General features: G+C 33.3%; 2 protein-coding genes and 1 pseudogene across 3 annotated transcripts; 2 read left to right on the top strand and 1 right to left on the bottom strand.

The window, feature by feature from the left end:
* The first annotated feature begins 3817 nt into the window (after positions 1-3817).
* Positions 3818-8814, top strand: LOC107850294 (kirola). The gene is made up of 2 exons (XM_016694711.2): positions 3818-4324; positions 8230-8814. The coding sequence occupies exons 1-2, from the start codon at positions 4135-4137 to the stop codon at positions 8487-8489; spliced, it is 450 nt and encodes a 149-aa protein (XP_016550197.1). The 5' UTR covers positions 3818-4134; the 3' UTR covers positions 8490-8814.
* A 572-nt stretch (positions 8815-9386) lies between these two features.
* On the bottom strand, positions 9387-11239 carry LOC107850286 (annotated as a pseudogene).
* Positions 11240-14590: 3351 nt separating this feature from the next.
* LOC107857383 lies at positions 14591-18452 on the top strand. Of its 2 annotated transcripts, none has more exons than XM_016702269.2 (5): positions 14591-15986; positions 16073-16987; positions 17067-17210; positions 17330-17918; positions 18029-18452. In XM_016702269.2, exons 1-4 carry the CDS (start codon positions 15969-15971, stop codon positions 17372-17374), a joined length of 1122 nt encoding a protein of 373 aa, XP_016557755.2. In that variant the 5' UTR covers positions 14591-15968; the 3' UTR covers positions 17375-17918; positions 18029-18452. The 2 variants fall into 2 exon arrangements, with proteins under 2 accessions (XP_016557755.2, XP_047257500.1); XM_047401544.1 differs by having other exon boundaries at positions 17330-17925.
* Positions 18453-24609: the final 6157 nt, after the last annotated feature.

Genomic DNA, 24609 nt, shown 5'->3' with positions numbered 1-24609 from the left:
CAGTGCCCTGTTAACAGTTAATTACCAGTAAAAAAGGGTGTTGTGTTAACATATTTCTCTGAAAATTACTTAACGAGAAAGTTTCTATATGAAGAAAGTGGAGAAGATTTCTGATGTTTATACCTTTGATTTATAGTTTTCTAAGAAAAATTCTAACGTAAATTGGTATATAATCTTCTTTGTGCAGTTTATAAATTATTGACAAAGGTGCTGCTACATTCAGCTTTTTCGTCACCTGAATGTATCAGTTGTGCTCTAAAGATATGTCATGTGCAACTAAGATATTTTCAATTCCTAAAATAAGATTCTTTGTTGGTTCTTATTACTCAGTTTTTCTTGTGAAATGAGTTTGCATTAACCTGATTAAATAGGAAGTTTATTGCGAAATACTAATTAGATGTTTCTTTAGACATGAAAAAAAATATTCTGAGATAATTTATAAGATTAAACTGTTACAACCACATATTTTGTGAAAACAAAAATTGCAGTTAAAGTATCAATGCAAATTTTACTCTCAAGAAAACTAACTGTCTTCAACTATGGCAAAGCTTCAAACTTCTAAATGTTTAAATCTTAGCACTATTCATAGAATATATTTGACATAATGAGGATGAAGCTGCAAGTCCTGTATAATTTAGAGTAAAGAATCATGTATGCTAAAAATGAAAAGGAGGACTATTTTCTTGATATTCAAGCTAGAAATCATATAGTTTTATTTATTTTAAGATTTGCATAGCTTTAGAAAATTTGTAATGCCAATTCACCAAGAGGAAGGGACTTGACATATAAACATAATTACTCTTACCTCCTCTACTGCTAAGTTTGTCTAATTTTGGGTGAGTTTCACAAATCTTCCTTCACTGATTCAATGTCGGATTATATGCGCTTTTGAGTAGCTTTCCTTTATCTTTTTCTCGCTCCTTTTCTACTAGTTGATATTTGCAGTTCTATACATGTTTGTCAAAGTTTCAAAATTTAAAATTTTTTGAATTCAAACGGATGTTTTGAAATTAGGAAAAACTGCAGATTGAGTTATATATGAGCGCCTTATATAGAGAGGTAAGAAATTAAAGTTTCACTTCTTGAGAAACTATTATAATTTTTTTAACAGTTTTTATCTTTTATGTCATGATATTTTTTTTTAATTTATTGAGATATCAATTGGCAGAGGTTCCAAGTTTGTTGAAATATAAGTTTATCTATTATAGTTAATTGCAGCTTGAAAAAAATTGAGACAAAAAAATCATATGGTAAAATTATCAACTTCTTTGAAAGATGCTATATGCATTCATTGCAAACAATTTTTTTTTTGCTTTTCTCCCTTAATGTTTCATTTTTGATATATCATTTTCAATAGCTTACTTCAAAGAAGATAAAATGTATGCAGCTAATAACGAAAAAGTATGAAGGATAAAACTGGTCTGTTTTGAGAAAAACTAATGTGATGATATCATGTAACTTTCTCTGTTAAGGAACCTCTCGAATGTTTGTACCGCAGTTATTGTTTTGCAATGGTGCCAACTCAATATTTATAATCTTGAACTATAAGTTATGAAAGTCAGGTAATGTATCTCAATATTTAAAAGTATCGTCACTAGTTTAAGTCTGAAAAAGAGAGCCAGAGGAATAGTCACTAAACTTTAGTTCTGACTTCCCGTAAAACTTGCAAAGTGCTCTACAATTTTTTGATTCTATAGTATGGATGCTGCTTTGCATGTATTTAACTATTCACTCACTTTACCTAATTACCTATATGCCACCATAGAACAAATGATGTGCAAGAACATGTGGGGGTAGCTTCTCTTTTCATTATTTTGGAAGGCCAATATCTATGTTGTTCTTGACAGTCTGTGAAATGACTTTCTGTAAGGTGATTTATGTGGATCATCCAGAAGATTAACGAGGTTCTCTCTCAGACTCTCTTTTACATGCATTAGGGTAGTCGTTTTCTCAGCCATTCTTGTTCAGTTATTTCTTTTTCTTTCGACTACTATTTTGTGTTGGGCATGCCTTGAGGAGGTTTCACTTTCCTTGAATTATAACTTGACTCCAAATTGTGTTGCTGCGATCTCCTTAGATGGATTTTTATCTTGATATTGACTACACTAAGAAGACTTACCATAAAGGAATAAACTACTAAATAATATAAATAGCTAATTTGATTTTTCTTCCTGGTTTTTGAAATGAAGGCAGAGTATTTCTCTATAAAAGATGATTTCATTTCACAAAATGAAACACCTACGGATCTGTGTAACTAGAGGAGTGATAAGAAGCTCTTTAATTTCTCGCTCTCCCACTCTCTTGTGTCTGAGAAAGGAATGGAAAGCAAAAGAAAACTGATCAAAGACCTATACTTGAAGGATACTAGCTTTCACTAACACTCGAAAACTGGTTGAAAACTTTTACAGTTTTTTTTAAATAGCTAAATGCTTGAGATGATGAGCATAAAATAAAATATTGAGCCCGTTCTGAGCATGAGCTTTGTCCATCTAGTATAAAAAAATAGGAGTAATATGGTAAAGTTATTATGTCAATTATTTTTTTTTAATGGGCATATAGATTTTCCAACCACAACAAAAACGTGTCATATAGATTTTATCTTTCTTGTGTGTGTGTACTTTTGACATTGATATGTGGTGGATAATGTTTTGTACAAGCCTTTCACAGCTAATTACTTTATCCATTTGTAAATACTTGTGTGATTATTAAAAATAAATATTTTATACTATATTATTTGCTTAAAATTACTTATAACTTATGTCTATTTTTTATTTTACGTATTATTGTTGATATATAAAATAAAAAGACAATAAATTTTTTATTTTACCCTTAAATTAGGAAGAAGGTTGTTGGACGTGTAAAAAGAAGAGGTGTGTAAAAATATTGCCCTAGTTTTCGAGTGTACTTTATTTGACTTTAACTTTTTGGTTCATCCTTAATTGCATCTCGGTCATTATGAGTTATGGCAATTGTTTGAAAAAAAGCGTGATTATTTAATACTTTCTTTGTTTCTAAATATCTGCATCTCAACTAAAATAGAAATTTTATAGTAATATTTATCATTATAGAAAATCAAGGCATCAGTTGTTTGTTTCTATTTTTTTCTGAATCATAAATATGAAAAAGTATTAATATGGAGCAAAAGAGAAAATAATTAAATTGAGATAAGTAATAAATAGAAATAATTTAGTCAAATTATCCTTTAATTAATATTCTTCTTAAGAGGGTGCAAAATAAAAAAATGTTACAAATATTAAAAAACAGAGGGATTACTTGCCATTTTAGATCATCATGATATAATTAATTGTTTGTTTCCATCTTTACAATAATAGTAAATATAGAGAGATAATTAATAGTGCACGAAAAGTATTAAATAAAAAATAAGTAATTAATAAGAATAATTTAATCAAATTATCTTCTATTTCTTCCGTTTATCTTTACTTATCTATTTTTCTATTTTGTGATGTCCAGTATTCAATTTATAAAATTAATAAATAATTTATCCAATTTTATCTATTTTATCTTAATATTAAATATAATACATCATTAAAAAACCTAAAGAGTGATATAGTAAAATTATCTATTTTTTTAATTATTTTTAAAGATATACGACAAGTCAAGGACAAGTATTTATAAATGAAAGGTACAGTTAATATTTTTTTACAAAGGCGTGCTAATTAAAACTGTGATAAATATTTAAAAACTGAGACAATTGAATGCACGTACTCCTGAACATTTAATTCTCAACAACTTCTCTGTTATCATATGTCGGGACCACATTTTAAATATTTATATAATCGTTCATTTTGTATCACTTGACATAATTCTTTAGAAATTTTTGATTTAAGGGATATTTTAATAATTACTATTATTAATAATATTTAAAATTTTAAATATATTTTATTTTTATATAATTATTTGATATTAAGAATAGTTGAAAAAAATATAATAAAATTATCTCAATTTTAAAATTGAACAAATAAAATGAAATATTTATATTGGCAAGTAGTATGAAAGGAATAGAAAGAAATATCTTTCACACATTGAAATATTTGTCTATATAAAGCTTAGAACTTTTAACCAATTTATCACCACCTCCTTTTCAAAATCTTTTGCTATATAGAAGAAGAAAATATGGGTGTGAAAGGCAAGTTGATTGGTTCAATAGAGGTTAAGTGTGGAGGACACTTGATTCATGATATTTTCCACACCAATCCTCGACATATACTCAACATAAGCCCTAGTAAGCTGAGCCATTTTGAGATGGATCACGAAGGTGAAAGCTTAAAGATTGGTTCGATAGTTAACTGGAAGTATAACGACGGTAACATGCCTTGGCTTTCTCCCTCTCTCTCTCTCTATATGATTTACCTGTATTATTTTCTATATATTTGTTATATGGTGGAAGTCATATACCATGAAAATGATTTCCAAAAGAAAATCATTTGATGGTGTTTGCTAAATTATCATAAAATACATTTTTGATAGTATTTTGCACCAAAAAGGGGATAGACTTCTTTCCTTTGTGAACGAAAGTTATTTTCTTGCAGCTATTTATGCTTTTAATTTTATATTACTTAATCTAACCAACACTTAGCGACATAGGGTGTATTATTTTCTAATCTATGTATTAAAGTGTGGTATTATTTAATATATTGTTTGGTATAGTAATTAAATTTGAAGCAATGTATAACTAATACATGCATTAGTTATACATCTATATGATATTATATGGTGTATAACTAATACATCCCATTTGATGGTATTATTAATCCATGAATCGTAACTCATTGATAACTATGTGTAAAGATAGAAATGCCCTCAAAGTCCTTCAATTTTTTTCTAAATCTTTTTCAATTTATTTAATGTAAGTTATTTTTTTTTAATTTATCTAATTGAGATAATACATCAAAACTCCGTGAACTTGTCCCAAAAATTTATTTTAACACTTAAACTTTATGGATAATTATTTACCCCCAAACTCTTTTTGAAGTGATTATATACCACCTTAAAAATACACCGCCACTCTCACCACGGAAAGTGTATTACACTTGTGCCACATCAGCACTACATCAGCGCCACATCAAAATTTATTTTGAAAAAAGTGACCCGCTAATTTATTTATCATACAATATTAAAAAAAATCTCTCCCCTCCCGCCACCCTACTCCTATCTCTTTCTTCTTCAAGCCCCACCATCCTCCTTTCTTCTTCTACCCCCACCACCGCTCCTGGCAGCCCGTACCCCACCCCAGTAACCATCTGTAAGTTCGAAATCTTGAAAACTCATGTGCAATTTGATGTCCCATTTTTAACAATTAATTGAATTCGTATGTTATGGAAAAAACATACAAAATTCAAATCAAAGCTTGCATCCAAATCAAAGAACCAATTTTTTTATTGATTCAAATCAAAACTTGCATCAACAACCAAACATCCCAACAATTAAACCAATTATCAATTTAGGTACGAAGACCGTAAAGAAGCTCATATTTTTCAACGAATTTTTGTCGAAAAATGCCATCACCATTAATTTCTTCACCCCATAAAAAAATCTCACAAATTAGTGACTCTTAACCCAACCTGATACCAAACGGTATCTACAACACCAAAATAGTCCGCAAACAATCACAACAACACGCCTAAATCTGCAACAACAAGACAATAATATCATACAAGAAGCAAACACAAACTTAAAACAATAAAAGGATAGGTAACTTGACACAAAGAGAACTCATTAGGTAGCAACTAAAGAGTGTATCAAACTCTAAAATCTCTACAAAATAAGTTAACAAGTACCAAGTTCTTACGGTGACCGCCAAGGGAATCAACTCACCTCAAAATCCACCATTTCCAAGCAAAGAACAATATTGACTTTTTCAAGCTCTAAGCTACAATGGCTAGTCCAAGCCCTAACTAAGAACTACAATAAGGTGGTCTACTCTCAATAGAGAGGATTTTCAATATCTCATATTTTCATCATTAAACAACTAAGGAGAAAAGACCTAATAAGAGACTATGTATATCCTAGCTTATTACATAGTATAATGGACCAAAATACCCTTAATGAAAGGGGAGGCCATGGGTTGTTTCTTTAACATGTGCAATCCCCAAAATACCCTTAATGAAGGGTGCTTCTTCAATGCCCCAAAATCATGGGGTCATGCTTTAAAACTTGTAGTCTTGAATTGGCATCAAATGTAAACCCCCACGCAATCTTCCACACACGGGTTTGTTTAATGACATGCTCAAAAAGGGTCCTCCATGCATGTTCTCGTATCCTCGAAGTGATCAAGTCTTGAGCCTCTATGTGTTGATCTCTAAAGATGTCATCAAAAGATAAGATGGTCATTTGTCGCGTATCATTCTCCGCTTCTTGAAAAGGATTCGACCTCGAATCCAAACCTTGCAAAACTGAAGAGAGGACAAACAAATACAAACTCCTCATGTCATGAGGGTTAGGATTAGCACAACAAATCATCTCAACATGCCAAGGTTGCACATATTTGCAATATAACCAAGGATCCTTTGAATGAAATATTAAAAACTCAATGAAAGATGTACAAAGGATTTGGTTATGGGATTCACCAAGAGTGACAATTTGCTTGTCATGTAGACCAAGCAACAAGTTGGGTACACCAACATCACCATTTCCATATTTGGCACCGGGGTCAAATGGAAAGAGCGGCCATAGATACGGTTCTGGACAACACTCCCCTTTCCCGTGGTCTCCACCCAAACTAAATGACATACTCTTTATAATAATATACATATCATCGAAATAAAATAGAGAGTTGAGAAAAGTATCACTCAATTCGACTTCTACTAAGGTGCCCTCATGTGTGTACTCACTACTAGTTTCCCAATCATCACCATGAGTACTCTCAACAAAAAAGTCACATAAAGTAGAAGGAGTAACTTCCAAGACTACACATTCCTTACCTTTAAGAGTACTTTCATCTTCCAAGAAGAGATTTTCAACTTTAGGAGGAATGTTGTCACACCATAGTGGGTTAACATATAGGCTATAGCCTCCAAGGTAAGCTATACCATATTTTTCACCACTAGGCTCATTAGGAGCGTTTATATCATTTTCAAACAAGACACTATATCTAAAGAGTGCATGATCCAACCCACGGGCAGATTTGGAACAAGCAAGTTCCTCACTCTCTAAGAGATCAATATCAAGTTTCAAAGCGGTTTCAAGCATAAGATTGTCCCAAGAATAGCTCTCGGGTTCACTCCCCTTTTGTTGACCAACTTTTTCAAATACTTCACTCACTTGAGTTTGATTAATCACATCACACACATACTCAAGTGGTGGACAATTTTCACAAATAGGTTGGTCAACACCAATTACAAAGCTAGAGTATTTCGAGGGTATTTTTATAAACAAATAATATTATTTTGAAAATATAACAATATATATTGTTTTCAATACATCAAATCAAACACTGCATAAAAAATAATTTCAGCATTACTAATCCCAAAACTAATAATTCCAACATTACTAATACACCTTATTCATTACTATCTTATATACTCTACCAAACGACCCCTTTATGATTTGTTAGCATTATTGTTTGTCCTTATTATATCTTTACTCTACCATACAGCACATAAAAAATTTCTTTAGTCTTACTCCTAGTTCAAAATAAGTGAAATTTTGAACTATTTTTAATGTCTAAAATAAGTAATTCTTCATATTTCAAGAGACATGTTGAATATTTCTTCGAATTTTACTCTTTATTTACACTTTTTAGGTTATGTGTTTCAAGAAATTGAATTAACGTTATTTTTATGTGGCTGAAATTTTAAGAGTAATATGATAATATTTAAAAGGGTAAAAATGAAAAGTAAAGTACAATTTGTGTCCAATTTCTTTTCCTTAATAGATGTGTATTGAAATAAAAATTCATTTATCTTGGACCGAAACGATTACCAACAATATACTCACCTATTTATATATGGTTTTCCCTACTAATTCAAATTCACATATTTCTAAATGATCATATGTACTTCTTTTGAGATCTTTTAGTTTAACGATAATTTGCAAGAAAAAAAATTAGACGACCCTATCATTAGGAGCTTCAGATAACATTGCAGATCATATAAAAATGTAAAATAAGAATAGACAAAATAAATAATATGAAGATATTATTTTGTGAATACTTATATCATTTTACGAGGAAATAACTCATATATTATTTTATTTTATTTTAATTTATAGACGGATCTGAAAAAGATAAAACTATCAAGGAAGTGATTGAGGCAATTGATGTTGAGAAGAAATCGATTACTTGGAAAGTAATTGGAGGAGACGTGCTAGAGTTGTACAATTCCCTTAGTATTATCACATCATGTGAAGGCGAGTGGACTACATGTACTTTTGTGTATGAAAAAAAGACTGAAGACACCCCAGAGCCTCTTGTTCCCTTTGGTTTGCTTCTTAATGTACTCAAAGACATAGAGGCTCATCATCTCAAGTAATACAAGATCTCTGTATCTGTTGGCTCTCAGCATTACCAGTGTGTGCCTGTGCGTGTGTTGTGTGTGTGGGTTTATTGCACACACGCACACATATATCTACGTGTCTCTATGTGTGAGTTTATATATGTTATAACTATATAGCATCATTGCAATATTGGCTAGTTCTAGCTAGTGTGTCAAAATACGTAATGTTGTGTTAAGAATAAAGAAAATGTTATTGTTCTCCTATGCATGTGTTTGCAGTTGTGAGTATATGTAAGATATACATGTAGATCTTTTCAAGTATGAAATGATCTATTATAACAAATTCAAGTTGTATGTGTAACTATGCTATTCTAATTCCTTTTCCGCTTTGTTTTTTCCTGAAAATATTTCTGATCTAGTTCTTAGGTGGGAACCAACACTTGCAAAAAGTTCAATTTGCAGAGTTCATTAATAAAAGAAAGAACGAGAATGAAAACTTATTTAGGGCGTGTTTGGTATGAACGAAAAGATTTTCTTGCAGAATGAAGTAACTTTCTTAGTTTTTGATATTTGGTAATGAAAAGAAATTATTGATATTTGATAATGAAAAGAAATTATCCGATCCTAAAAATATTTATATGTAGTATAGCTAGGAAAATGTTATGATGGAGGGGTACTCGAGAGTGGGAAGTTGGGGTGGTGGGGTGTGGTCAAGGAGTGGAGTAGCAAAGGGGTGGCAGGGGGTTGGGTTTGGGAGGAGACAATATTAAGCTTGGGATGCCATTATTTGAATCTGTTCCCTACTTTCACTATAGGAGTCGTTTTTCAAACTTTTAAAGAACTTATTTTTCTATTAAAAGAAATATATTGAAAAACATATCAATCCAACCAAACATGAAAAATTGACATTCTCCCAAACATACCCTTACCAAGAATTATCAAATATTTTAAATGAATATATATTTAAACAAGTTCTTTTTTTTGTTGACAAATTATGCATGCATACAAGGCAAACGAAAATTGTTACCGCCGAATATGTTTAACTGGTCACAACATACATGCCTCACAAACCTTTTATTCCATACACATATATATGGTATATCTATGGCTCCACAATGATCTTTCCTGTTGTATGTCCATCAATGCTCCTGCTCCAAGCATCCTCAGCCTTTCTGAGAGGATGTTAGAGTCGATAGCTGTTTTAAGTTTTCCTTCCTTTACAAGCTTAACAAGGAATTCCAGGTTCCACATGGCCTTAGCTCCAGGAGTTAGATCGATGAGACCAAGGGATGCCTGATGTGCAATGAATCACCGCATTATATTTTTGGCCTGATGTATGGACTCTTAAGAGCTGCTCCCTCCGGGGTCTTAAGAGCTCTTCACAAAATCAAAGTTGCGGGCTCCACAGGTAGCGGTAACATGGGTATTACCAAGTTTTGCCAATTGAACAACATAATGACCGACACCACCAGAGGCAGCCGTAACTAAAATGTTGTTCCGAGGTCCAGTTCCATCAAGCTTGACCCCAACAACATTTACAAGGGCTTGAAGAGCTGTAAGATCTGCAATAAGATGACCTGCACCTTTTGCAGCAGATACTTCAACGGGTCCTGTAACAGTCAAACTCTCCTTAGCCACCACATATTCGGACAATCCACCTCCGTTCTGTGTATTGAGCGTAGCCACAACCTTGTCACCACGCTTAAAACTTTTTACATTAGATCCTACCTCTACAACCTCTCCTCCCACGTTGTGGTAGGAATAAAAGGAAACTTTGGACGAAGAAGTGGACGAAGCATGCCCTTTTGAATTTTCCAATCAATAGGATTTATGCTTGTAGCCTCCAGTTTTAGCAAGACCTCATCCTTCTTTGGAGTAGGCACAGGAACTTCCACATGCTACAAGCCGGCGGCTCCACCGCCATAAGAGCCGTATTGAACAACATGCATAACCTTTTCATCCATATCAAATTCACCAATTTCCTAAGCCTCTTGGATTTAGGGATGAAGAAGACCTCCAAGTTGGAGAAAACACAGTATTAGACCTATAGGAATTGGAATATATAGAAAAAACTTATGAGAAAATTAAAATGGTCAGAATTTTTGGCAAAGTTGAGCGGAGAAACTTTGAGGTTGTTAGAATCCCACTATTCTAGAAGGATCATTTGGTTTTAACCGTATATTCGGAGCAAAAGCTAACGTAGATACTGGGTAGAATTTTATTTAATTTTTCATATTTAATTAAGTTAGTACACCATAAATGAGCTTTGTCTCACATTACTAAGCTTAAACTGAAAAGACTGTTAACACATCATGTATTCCAAGTAAGTATATGTCCATAAACAATCAAATAGAAAGAATAACTGTCACAGTTGACTATACTAATTTCTCTTTAATAATTATAAATCGACTCTTGGTACTTCCTCCATTTCATTTTAATTGATCTTCTTATTAAAATTATTTATTTTAATTTAGTTGCTCTATTTATAAAATTAAGAAAATTTTATTGTGTTGTTCCAATACTACTCCGATCATTAAATGACTACATAAATTATAGGTCAAACCCATCAATAGCCCCTCAAACTTGTCCCTAAAATTCACTTAGGCCTCTAAACTAAGGCTTGTACCTATTAAACCCCTACCCCCCCCCCCCCCCAATTTGGTTCCAATTGAGCATTTTTTGCCCACATCTCATCAACTTCCAGGTGCGTGTCTCCAAACACCGCTGATGTGGAAAGTTATTCTACTTAAAACCCTCTACGTGTATAAACTAACTCCACATATACTCCAAACTCCTGTTAACTCTTTCTCTTCATAACCCTAAATTAACCAAATTTCCACTCAAATCGAAGGACAAATTTGGGGTTTTTCCTCAGATCTTCCTGGTGTAAGTGTTCTTATGATTTGTATTTGTTAAATTTTGTTGAATTTTAGCATATTGTAGTTTTTAGGGTTTTGAAATCACTAACGCCTATGATTTTGGGAATATTCCGTCTCCTTACTTAACATGCATTAAAGGTTGTATCTTTTAGATTATTGATCTGTACTCTGGGTATATTCCGTGGCCATTTCGTTAAGTAACTTTGAATTTTTACACTTTGTCATAGGTGACGTAATAAATGTAGATAATTTTCACAAAATTGCACCATGGGGGATCCTTTTCCAATACGGGTGTCCCTACATATATTGCAAGTTGTGTGCCAGAGGTAAGGTACATTGACAAGGACCACTTTTCCGTACTAGAATTGTTCTTTTATACTTAAGAATTAGGGTATGAAGCTGTTAGGGGGTTTTATTATCAAGATGCAGTAACTAATCAGTTCAAGTTGGTTAAAAGTGATAGACATCTCTATGAACTGGTTAAAGATTTAAAACATGAGGACTCTATTGATTTTTATGTCTATCATGTTTTAGATGAACCAATTCTTGACCCTGATGGCCCCAGTGGTTTTTTACCTGCACCTGATATTATTGAGTGTGCAAACCTAGAAAGAGAAAGTGTTGATGTTGGTGATAGTGCTAACATAGAGAGGGAATCTGTTGGAGTAGAGAAAGAGATGGAGGCTGATGTAGAAGATGTTGGTGTATAAGGAGTGTAACACCCCGTACTTAATTACGTGCATTAGTCATTGTTATATGTGTTGGAGTATATGTATTGATCCTAAGTTAGGTATATATGAGTTTAAGTATGAGTATTGATTATTTTGAGATGGTTTCAAGTGTGTAGTTTGATTATAGGTGTATAGGAATCGACTTTATTTATACCGGAATTTTCCCGTCGATGGTTCCATACGAAGGTTATTGAATAAGCTTTCCAACGATATAAAGATTTCCAAAAACGGATAAGTTTCGGATATAAGCGAACTCGTTCGAAACTTTAAAACGGTGGCCGGGATGTGAACAGTAAATGTGCAGGAAAACTACTGAGGCCTGCCAGTTTTTTGGGTCAAATTTGAACGATCATAACTCCCTAAATATAATGAACTGGGAGAGCTACCACATATCAAAAGAAAGATCTCTGAGTCTTCTTTCCAATGCAATTGGTTTCATCCAAATCCAACATCTGAGTAAGGAGTTATACTCGTTTTACTTCAGCCTCTCAAAACAGATTTTTAGGGTCAACTTCAAATGATCATGACTACTTGTACAGGACGAACTGGGTGGCTTAATTTATATGAAATGAAATACCTTTGAATTATCTTTCTAACGATACCAATTTCACCCAAATCTAATATCGGAGCAAAGAGTTATGGCCGATTTACTTTAGCCTATCAAAACAGTCCACCATGGACAGATTCGGATTTACTTAAATTTTTAAGGGCAATATGGTCATTTTTCATCACCTCTTGAACGAAAATTGGTCATTATATACATATACTTAGCCTCATATCCATTATTTATCATCCATTATTGAAAACTAAGAAACCCTAGCCAAATTTCAACTCCAATTATCTTGTGATTCAACCGTAGAAAATCCAAATTGATTCCGTAGTTGTGTTCACCGTCTCAAGGGCTTCGAGAAGCACCCCTTATTTGTGCCAACAGGACTTCGAAATCAAAAGGGCCATTTTTTTGGTAAGGATGTAAATTATGTTGGTGTTATTTATATGGATATGTATATATATATATATATGCATGTGAGCATAAGAAGTATGTTATTTGATTGTTGTTGAAAGATGATTGGAAATGATGTTGGATTATTCTTGTGCATGGTTGGATTATGTTAAATTGTGAAGGAATTTGGGGTGATGATGTGGTATTGAAATGATGATTATATATATATACACACATAAACCTATTGTTCAAGTTGGTTTTTGGAATGTTTTGCAAATATTGGTAGTATGGAATTATGGAAGAGAATTGTGGTGTTGGGTTGCTAATACTAGATGCCAAACATTTCATTGTAGATAAGTGATTTGTAAAGGCGGGAAGTTGTGTTGAATTGGTATCTGAATCTACAACGAGGTATGTAAAGCATACTCTAACAATGTTCTTTGGCATGAAAACACCAATGTTCCATCAAGTAAGATTCCGAGGTTGTCCAAAAACATGTATTGTTCTACGTTACCAACGAAGTTGTTTCCATCCTATAATTGTCAAAATGTTTCATTGATAGACCAAAAGGCTCTTATTTCATTGTTGTGATATTGATGATTCTGAAACACATTGTTGATGTACCAATGAGTCTTTATTACATCGTTATTGTATAGAAGGTCTATTACTTGGTTCCTATTGATGTATCATTGTTTCAAAGTATTAAAATGTGGAGGCGACCGAAATAACAATCTCAAAGATTAATTGAACTAAGTGATGGAAGTTCTCTCTTATCGGGTGGTATCCCAAGGGCATAAGCCTAGCATGGGTCGATCCCTATTTCATGTGTTTATGGGTGGTATCCCAGGGGCATAAGCCTAGCACGGGTCGATCCCAGTTGATATGTACTGGAGGCATCCTAATGGTCACAGTACAGTACAGTAATGATTACAAAGACGATAAGAACGAAGGTAAAGTGATTGAATAAATACAATGTACAGGTTGTCACAAGTTCTAGTAAGTATGGTCCACTCCTATTACAACTTATTCACTTGTTTCTGATTTCTATTAAGCTCCTATATCATATGTGATTATTTACAGCTTTACATACTCAGTACATATTTCGTACTGACGTCCCTCACGGGGGACCTGCATTTCATGCTGCAGGCACAGGTACCTCAGCTCATACACCGCACAAGTAGGAGCCAGGTCATACAGCTATTGTTGGTGAGCTCCAGTTTGCTTCGGAGCTTTTCGAGTCGGTTCCTTATGTTTTGTTATTGTACATGAGTCATGTGTGGGCAGGGGTTTGTCCCGACCCTAGTTATGTCATGTATATCCTAGAGGCTTTGTAGACATAAGGAAGGGTAAAGTCATGGAAGTTTATATAGTGATGTTATATCTGTATATGTGGTGGCCCCGACGGCCAAGTATTATATATATATATATATATATATATTTGCGCATGTTGTGCTGATACAGGTAATTAGACCTTTCTATATGCAACGAAGTGCTGTCCAATTTTTTGGTGACATGTAAGTGAAAGTACAGGTAGTTGAACGGGTTCTCCCGGGCCTTCTCGGCTTCGGGTGCCAGTCCGGCCCGATGGGATTTTGGGGCGTGACAAGGAGGTGATGAGGCTGATGTAGAAAATATTGGTGTACAAGGAGGTAATGAGGCTGATGTAGAAGATATCCACGTAGAAGATATTAACGTAGAAGATTTTGGTGCAGAAGGAGGTGATGAGGCTGATATAGAAGAAATTAATGTAGAAGATGTTAATAGGCTAACAAGTGAGTTATCAGATTATTTGAGTAGTGATTCAGATCTTGGAGATATTTCTTCAGAAGATAGCTCAGATATTGATGAGGAGTTGAGGGCTTTTAGACAAGAAAGAAGGGAAAAAAGAGCCAACAACAAAGAAAGAAACAAAAAAGCAAGAAAAAAGGTTGTTGAAACTGAAGAAGTACCCGTGGGAGTTGTTGGTTGTGTAGATAGAGGCTTTGGGGATATTGGTAAAAGTAAGGCTACCAAATATTAAGGAAAGTTGGGTGGAGATGAGGAATATATTGATAGTTCTGATTGTTGGAGTGAAGATAGTGAAGAGATAGATGTAGATGCTGTTAGAGGAGTAGATCTACTTAGAAGAAGGAGAAGAAAGAAAACTAGGTATGATGAAAATTGTGAGTTTTCTGTGTTTGAGCTTGGAATGATTTTTGTGGGTGCAAATCAGTTTAGAAAAGCTGTTGCAGATTATGCTGTAGAGTATAGAAGGCAGGTGAAGTTAAAACCTAATGAAAAACATAGAATAAGGGTGAAATGCATTGCAGCTAATTACAACTGTTTGCTGTTTGCTTTTACTGATAGGGATTCAGGTAATTTTATTATTAAGAACTATAACCCTATTCACAAATGTATACCTTTAAACAAGAACAAGATGTGTGATTCAAAGCTGGTTGCTAGAAAGTTCAAGGACAGAATAGCTTCTCAGCCATACATTAGGATTTGGGAAATTCAAGATTTAGTAAGAGAGGTGTTGGGTCTTTATATAGGTAAAACTATTTGTTATAGGGCTAAACAGATTGTTATGAGGGAGAATATGGGAGATTAGAAGCTGGAATTTGCCAGATTATGTGACTATGCAGATATGATCAAGATAACAAATCCTGGAAGTTCTTGTTGGATAAAAATTGACAAAGAAACTGAACTAGGAAAGAACCTCTTTGTTTATTTCTATGTGTGCGTTCATGCCTTCAAGCAAGGATGGTTAGATGGGTGTAGGAAAATTATTGGTTTTGATGGATGCTTTCTCAAAGGAGCTTGTAAGGGTGAGTTGTTGGTTGCTGTGGGGAAAAATGACAACAACCAAATGTATCCTATTGCATGAGCAGTTGTGGATACTGAAACAAAACATAGCTGGGACTGGTTCATAAGGTATCTGATTGCAGATCTAAATCTGGGAACTGGTGAAGGCTTGACTGTAATGTCAGACCAACAAAAGGTACCACCACTTAATTATTTTTCTCATTACTTGACTTTATTTTCCAATAATATTCCTGTTTGAATAATACTTAATACTTATTACAGGGTCTTGTTCCTGTTTTGATGTATCGGCTACCAAATACTGAGAGAAAAATGTGTACTAGACATATTTGGAGCAATTGGCATGTGCGCTGGAGAGGAGAAGAGAGAAGGAAACTGTTTTGGAGATGTGCAAAAGCAAGCTTTGAAGTAAAGTTTAGAGAGGAGATGCAAGCAATGCCAAGGCTAGGTAAGAAAGAAATAACTGAGGACATGCTGATTAATCCTCCTACATCTTGGTGTAGGGCATATTTCAAAACACATTCCAAATGTGATATTGCAGAAAATAACATGTGTGAGACTTTCAATTCTTGGATCTTAGCTGCTAGACATAAGTCCATAATCACAATGTTAGAGGATATCAGACATCAACTGATGAATAGATATGTAGATATGATTAAATTTGCAGAAACATGGATTTCAGACATTGCACCTATGGCAAGAACTATTTTAGAAGCTAACAAGGAATATTCAAATAGGTGTAGGGTTCTATGGAATGGAGTTAATGGTTTTGAAATTGAGGATAAGGGTTACACATTTTTTGTTCACTTGGACAAGAAGTATTGTGATTGTAGGTTATGGATGTTAAGAGGTATTCCTTGTCCTCATGCCATTTGTGCTTATTATTACTTGAAAGTAGATCCTGATCAGCATGTAGAGCACTGGTATAATAAAGAAACCTTTCTTAAGTCTTATAGCCATTTCATTCAACCAATTACCAATATGAGAATATGGACGGAAACCAAAAACCCATCAATTGAATCTCCAAAACCAAAAAAGATGCCAGGCAGACCTGGAAAGAATAGAAGAAAGAAGAAGGATGAGCCAAAAAAGTGGGGTAAACTCTCAAGAAAAGGTGTCAAGATCACTTGTTCAAGGTGCAAGCAAGTTGGCCATAACAAGACTGTGCGTGCCAAAATAGTAAGCCTTAAATGAATTTCATAATAGTTTGTAAATTTAACATATTTCTTAGCTTTTCATATTTCTGTTTGTATGTTAGAATGGGATGAGGATCAGTAATAGTAGTCAACCTAGCTGTCATTCTGAAGCTTCATGGAATCCACCACCACCACAATCAAGTTCTATTTGTGGTGACACCAGTGCAATGGCAAGACATACCTACACTCAAAGTCAAATAACAAGAGTAAGTTATATATGTTCTGCTGCCTTAATATTTTTGTCCTGCTTAATATTTTTATTTTTTGTCCTGCTTAATATTATTATTGAAAAATGTTAAAAATATTGTGTTGCATTTATTCACAGTTAAGCTCCACCTTTGATACATATGCAACTACACAATCCAGTTAATCAAGATCTACTTGTGCTGACACAACTGCTGTGCCAAGAGCACCTTAAAGAAAGGTGTCAAGTGTGGCTGGTAGAGGTCAAGGTGCTGCTGGTAGAGGTAAAGGTGCTACTGGTAGAGGTAAAGGTTGTTCTGGTAGGGATAGTGGTTCTGGTAGTGGTTAATTTGGTGCTGATAAGGGAGGTGAAAGAGGAATTGGTAGAGGTCAAGGTGCTGCTGGTAGAGGTCAAGGTGCTGCTGGTATAGGTAAAGGTTGTTCTGGTAGGGATGGTGGTTCTGGTATGGTCAATTTGGTGCTGATAGGGAAGGTGAAGGAGGAATCGGTAGAGGTCAAGGAGGGAGTGGTAGAGGATTGCCAAGAAAAATAGCCAATGCAACAAGAGGGATCCTATTTGAAAGTGGAAGAAATATTTCTTCCAGTCAAGTACCACCTTTGCCGACCAATAAGAGGTCATACAATACTACCTCATTTGCTGCTGCTACTGGATACAAAAGGCTTGCAACTGGTTTTAGTGTTTACTCTGATCCAACAACTGGAACCCACGTGTACAATGTATTTATTTCTGTCTCATTATTTACCTATAATAATGTTTACCCTAATGTTTTCATTCAAGTTTTCAATGTTCACTGTCTTACAATTTTGTCTAATTTTGCAGCCAGGTACATCAAGTGAGAGGGTTCTTTATGAAGGTATAAATTTAAGGAGTGCTTCACCAACCAATATAGATATTGGTTTTAAAAATAGCGGCCTAAAGTGGAATGAAAAAGATGCAGTCACCAGCACACAATTGCAACAAATGAAAGCAAATAAGAGAAAAAAAAGTAGAAACAACCAAGTCTTCTTCATCAATTGGATATTCAAAGAAGTAGTTCATTTAGAAATGATTTGCACTGTAATGAGGGATAGTGTCTTTGAACAAATTGTGTTACTAGTTTTTGAATAACTTTTTCTTAGGCAGCAATTAATGATTTTGGTGTATGCTGCAGTAGAACTATTCTGCTCAATGTTGAGCCTTTTTTGAACACCTTTACATCATGTATGCAGGTTTTAGCTCAATCTTGAGCTGTGTTAATATGATATCCAGCTGCTTGCACTTGTAATATAGTTTATTTTTATCATAACCTTCAGTAGTTACAAATAGGCTATATGGTAATACCTTCAGTAGCTACACAAGTAGACACAAAGTAGCCAATTGACAATGAGATTGTCATACAAAAATATGTCAATTCATTCAAACAACTACTTCAAACAAACCAAACAACTACTACAAACTAGGCCAACTACAAACTGAACAAACAACTACTACTACAAACTAACAAAACAACTACTACAAACTAACCATTACAATATCCAATTGCCTATTCAATAGGCAAACTTAACTACTACACCTTACACCATATTAAAGAACCACTTTACAGTTGGAATAATGAGAAAAAGTAGAACAAGTCTATTCAATTTGAGCTTAGCACATTCCCTTTCAAGTTTAACTTTTTTGAGTTTTTGCCTCACTGCAATCAACTTTCCTTCACTATCTTTCAATTTCTCACACAAAGTGTCCCTCTCTTGTTCAACGTCTTTGAGCTTTTGCTTCAATCGATCACACGAATTTTCACCATCTTTGCTCCTAATCATTAAGCTCGATTCTACCCCAGGATATTGATGCACAAATATTGAAGGTTTTGGATCAATCCATCTAAAGTACCCACATCCATCATTTTCCTAAAATGAAAAAAACAATAGAATAATAAAAAAAATATCAAAAATAATAATAATTAAAATCTATGAAAATGATACAAACCTTTGGAACTTTGCATCCAAAAAATCTACGACCCGGATTTGAAGGAGTCCTTGAAGTTCTTAAAGGATAAAATTTGGAATAGTAGCACAAATCGGGAACATCAATATTGACGAAATTTTTCGACATTCTCATCCAAAATGAGAGAAAAAAATAATTTAAGAGAAATTAGGAGATAACTTTGATAGTGAGATGAGAGAAGTTGATGAGAACTCATCTATGAAGGAGAGAATGAAGAAAGAAGAAGAGTAAATTTAGGTTAAAAAGAGAAAAATTGAAGGGAATGACAAAAGTAACGTTATTTAATGTTAAATTTTGCCACATGGACAATTTCTTTAGTTTTCACGCACCTCAAGTGGTTGCACAACACGCGCAGTGCCATGTGGGCAAAAAATGCCCAATAGGAACAAAATTGGGGAGTTTAGGGGTTTGATAGGTACAAGCCTTAGATTAGGGGCCTAAGTGAATTTTAGGGACAAGTTTGAGGGGCTATTGATGGGTTTGGCCTAAATTGTATATATTCGAATTTATATTTTCAGTGTATAATTAATAAAACTAATTTGGTAAAATAAGCTCCTAATAACTATTTTATTAATACTTTGTTTGGATGGGGTTTTGTCATGGTTTCATAATGTACGGTACAATATGATATGGTATTGTATTGTACAGTACAGTACAAATACAATGTTTGGATAGGCTATATCGTTCACTGCTGTTTAATACCAGTTTTATTGTTTTGTTTGACGGTATAGTACTGTATCATAACTAGTAATGTTACTAAAATGCCCTTAATTATTATAAATATTAAATTTATTAATAATTATTAATAAAATAATTTTTTCTGTTAATCTATCACAAATTATGTCATGTAAATATATTAAGTTATTAAATTTATGTAAATTTTAATGAAATTAATACAATAGTAGATCAAAATAAATGTAATCGAATTCATTTTTTATAGCAATAAATTTATTTTCTTTTAGTGTTTCAAAACGTGACTACCAATGACAAGTACAAAGTTTGAATGCATTTTTTGTGCATGCTACGGGTGTGTTCAGTATGAAATACAAAAAAAAACTAGGAAAATAAATAGTTTCTTACTTATTTTCTTGTGTTCGTTATGGAAATAGAAAAATATTTTCTATAAATATTTTTATATATTTAACATAAAACAATGAGAACGAATAGGCTAAGGGGGTGGGGTAAGAAAAAATTATGAACTTTTTGTTAAAAAGAATATTTGAGGTAGGGTAGTAGAGTGGGGGTTCAAGGGTAGGGGTAGGGGTGGACTAAGAAAAAAGTATTGAATCTTTTAAAAGTAAATTAAAAAAAAAAATATTTTTTGTGGGTAAGTGTATTGGTTTTGGGGGAGGGGGGCTGGTAGGAGGTGGTGGTGGGGTACAATCTTTTTGAAACTTTTTAAATAGTCAAAAAAATTGATTCGAGAGAGGGGCTGATAAATGGGGGTGGGGGAATGGGTGGGTGAGGGTGGGGTAAGAAAAAATTTTGAATTTTTATTTAAATAATTTTTTTTAAAAAAATTGGGGTGGGGGTTTAGTAAGGGGTGGGATCGGGATCAGAGTAGGGGGTGGGATAGGAAAAAAGTTTAAAATTTCTTAAAAAAAAAATTTAAATAATAACTTTTTTGGATGGGTGGGGTGGGGTAGGGTGGGGGGAATGGAGAGGGGAGAGGGGAGGGGTGGCTCATGGGGTGGGGGCCTGGGGAGGGGTACGAGGTGGAGTTAAATAATATAAGGTAAAGGATAAAATAGGATTATATAATATTAAATAAGGGCATAATTGGAAAAAAAATAAGTAAACCATGGGATACCACCAAATCGGTGATTACATAAAGTGAGAGTTTTTATGGTTACAAACCATGAAACAAAACCATACCATACCATACATTTTAACAAACAATCAAAATAAACATGGTTACTTTAGTAACCATATCATAGTATACCATGAAAAACCACCATCCAAACAGTGTGTAAGGAGAGTGTAAAGTCAACAAGGGTCAACTAATTTATGTAACAATCCATTAGGTCATTTTGAGTATTAGAACTCTTTTTCCATAAAAGACTCTTCTAGTAGATTTTAAAAGGTTTTTAAAACTATTTTATTGTAACTATGATTATTTAATTAACGAATATTTTTAGGTAATTATTCTTGGTTGGTGATTAATGGATCAAGTTTATAATTTATTGAATATCCTACAATACTTGACTCGTATTTTCCCTTAAATTTTTTAAGGGTAAATAATATAAATCCCATTAGTTTGCTCCTTAATTATCATTTTTTTCGATTTTCTTATTTAATTTTTCTCTCACCCGAATTTTAATTATTAATAAACATAACTGGACACTGATATAAATTACTACTTATGTATATGAACTAATTAATTTAACTATAATTAAGAAAATAAATATTTGCATTTAATACACAACACAATTAACTCTACATTTATGAAATTGGGATTAATGGATCCCTTAAAATCAGTAACAACTTTTCAATTTTAAAATTTTGGAACAACAAAATCAATGATCAGAATTAGAGATCGAAGAATCTCAGATTAATTTTGGAAATTGCATCTGAATTGCATCCCCTATAATCACATACATTGCAAACCAATATTAGTTTAATATGTAACAAAACTTAAAACAAAAATTTTCAAAATTTGAAAACATAAAACAATGCTTAATATTCATACCTAATATTCTTTTATCTATATAACAATGCTATGTATATGGGATGGAATAAACACGCCTCAACTTTTCTAATAGAACCATATACATAATTGTGTTACGTATAACTCTGTTAATGCATGATATATACATAACTCTACACTGTAAATATTCTGAAAATTAATACAATAGTCAAAAGTGTCCATTTCAACACATATACATAACATAATTATTTATATGGGTTGATATACATAACCGTGTTATGTATAATACTGTTAATGCATAATATATACATAACTCTGTAATGTATATATTCAGAAATAAACAATCCATCTATGTTTCTTGCACCACATATATATAACAAATTTAGGATATGGGCTTATATACATAATAATGTTATGTATATGGGATGTAGTAACAACCAATTCCATACACACATATATATATGGTGTGACATAAAAACTCTCGAAAATGTCAAATTTCATGCATATACATACCTCTTTTTCTTTCTCTTTTTTTCTTTTCTTCCAACAAGAATGATATCACAAGTAGAGATACAAACTTTCTTGTGCATCTTGCCACGTATAAGACAAAGACATTTAGTACCATCAACACACCTAGCTTCACATATTGCATTACCAAGCATACATAGGATTTTATCAAAATTGATTATTGATACAACGAAGAAAGGTGGGGCAGAAATGGAATTGATGAAAGTATAGGGTGTAACGAATGAAGAAAATGGGGATTGAAAGAGTTTTTAGTGAATTTGAGGGTTGAAAGAGTGTCAATTTTGGGGGAGAAGAGGTAAAAGTCGCCAGAGGTGGAGTTTTTCTCCAAGATAGGATTTTTCAGTTTTGTATTCAAACTTGGTAGCCTCTTAAATGAGTGTCCTTGATTATAGGCACTTTATAAGGCAAAAAAATGTAAAAATGGGAAGATAGAGGTATGTACATGAATTATAGAGAGAGAAATTATAAAGATGGGATATTTGTAATTAGTTTTGATAGATGAAATTTTATTTAATAATAGAAAGTTAGGATGTATATTTATTTAAATTTTCCAATTTTCAATTTAAATCTTTTCCTCAACCCATCAACAACAATATAATAATGTAATAATATTTCTATTCAACAATAAATCCATGTGAACACAATTTAGAGTTTTTGGAAATTTGTTATTTGAAACCATCCGTTGAAGAGTAGTGCCACGAAGTGCAACAACGGTTATGTTATATAACAGACAATAAGGATTAGCCTTGTTTAATTTAACTCATTTAAGTTCACAAATAGCTGTCACGATCCGATTTACGAGTCATGATGACACTGACTCTATCTCTCCAATAGGTAAGCTAAATTGTAACCCAGAGCTAAGTGCAATGGATTAACTTGGTGAAAAATGCCCAAAAAAGGCAAAAAACAACATATACAACTTATGAATAAACAAGGCAAGGAAAACAAATATGGAGTAACCCAACAATTTAGAAATCCATTCTCCAAAAAATGGTTGGGCCAATATAATAGCGACTATAAATATAACTCAAGTCTTAAAACAGTCAACACAATTCCATCTCGAAATGAAATACTAGACATAAAAGATAGAAAAAATAGGAGACTCCGACTCTAAGAGCTCACCTTATCTCAGGAAATCCACACAACACAAACATCGATCAGCGATGATAACTAGTACTCAAATCTACACCAAAAAGGTACAAAAGTGAGTATGAGTACCAAAACTTGAAGCACCCAAAATTTTGGCCCTTGAAAATTTCTTGAGCTTTGAGCTCACTACCTTGGTAACGACTTACCCTATTAGTCGTAGGGTGTCCTGATGAGTTATTGGGATGAGTTATAACCAAATCAGTATGTTTGTAGCTAGATTCTTCTCTGAGTACGAGTGGCTCACTACGAGCCGTAAGGATATGTTATGAGTTGTTAGATATAATCATAGGGTATCCAGTGTAAATCCTAATTTGGGTTCTGTGTTGACTATGACTGGACCCGATGAGTCGTAGGGTCCTATTACGAGTGGTGACATTGAGTAGTAAGGATAATAATATAGGGTTCCTTGGTGGTACTTCCTTTGTTACGGCTCATGGTGATGAGTCATAAGGAGTGGCTACGAGTCAAGGGTTGACTTAAAGTCAAAGGCGACCCTTTTTCAGTTTTTAAGTTAAGGGTATTCTAGATATTTTTCCTCTTACCTAACATGAAATCCACGTCTTATAACCCCTAAGGGTACCAGTATCCCTCATAAGACACATCAAGGTAACTTCTCAACACTCAAATTCCTCAAGGTCAAAAACACTTAGGGTTTTCAAGGGATTTACCAAATAAGGCTTTCAAGGGCAATTTCTCTCCGTACATCTTCCTATTACAGGCATGTGAATCTTACCTCATTGTTAATTTTGTAAAATCATATGTATTAAAGTATTATTCATATGGAATTGTTTTGATTTTTAAAACAAGGGATGTGAGTTTTGAATGCTTATTATTGAACAATGTTTTCCAATGATTTAATTATGATTATTCATGCTTTAAATATGATTTTGAACTTACGGGTGCATGGGTATGGTGAATGAATTAGGGAATTATGATTTTCCCCAACTTGTGACTTTTGAAGTGGTTATGACCCCAACCCATAGTGTGAAATTGATTTATGTTATGAGAAAGGTCGGAATTTGTAAATTGAACTAGTCTTGAACTATTGAGTGATATAAAGAGGTATTTGAAACACAAAGGTATAATTTAATGAGCA

The sequence above is a fragment of the Capsicum annuum genome, chromosome 1 (genome assembly GCF_002878395.1).
Source record: "Capsicum annuum cultivar UCD-10X-F1 chromosome 1, UCD10Xv1.1, whole genome shotgun sequence".
Lineage (NCBI taxonomy): Eukaryota > Viridiplantae > Streptophyta > Magnoliopsida > Solanales > Solanaceae > Capsicum > Capsicum annuum.
The sequence above is the reverse complement of the archived record's forward strand: the minus strand, read 5'-3'. Positions and strand labels throughout refer to the sequence as shown.

Coding starts and splice junctions, on each gene's coding strand:
- LOC107850294 (XM_016694711.2), top strand. CDS start 4,135: ATGGGTGTGAAAGGCAAGTTGATTGGTTCAATAGAGGTTAAGTGTGGA. Junction 4,325..8,229: donor TAACTGGAAGTATAACGACG/GTAACATGCCTT, acceptor TTTAATTTATAG/ACGGATCTGAAAAAGATAAA.
- LOC107857383 (XM_016702269.2), top strand. Junction 16,988..17,066: donor AGACTGTGCGTGCCAAAATA/GTAAGCCTTAAA, acceptor TTTGTATGTTAG/AATGGGATGAGGATCAGTAA. Junction 17,211..17,329: donor CTCAAAGTCAAATAACAAGA/GTAAGTTATATA, acceptor ATTTATTCACAG/TTAAGCTCCACCTTTGATAC.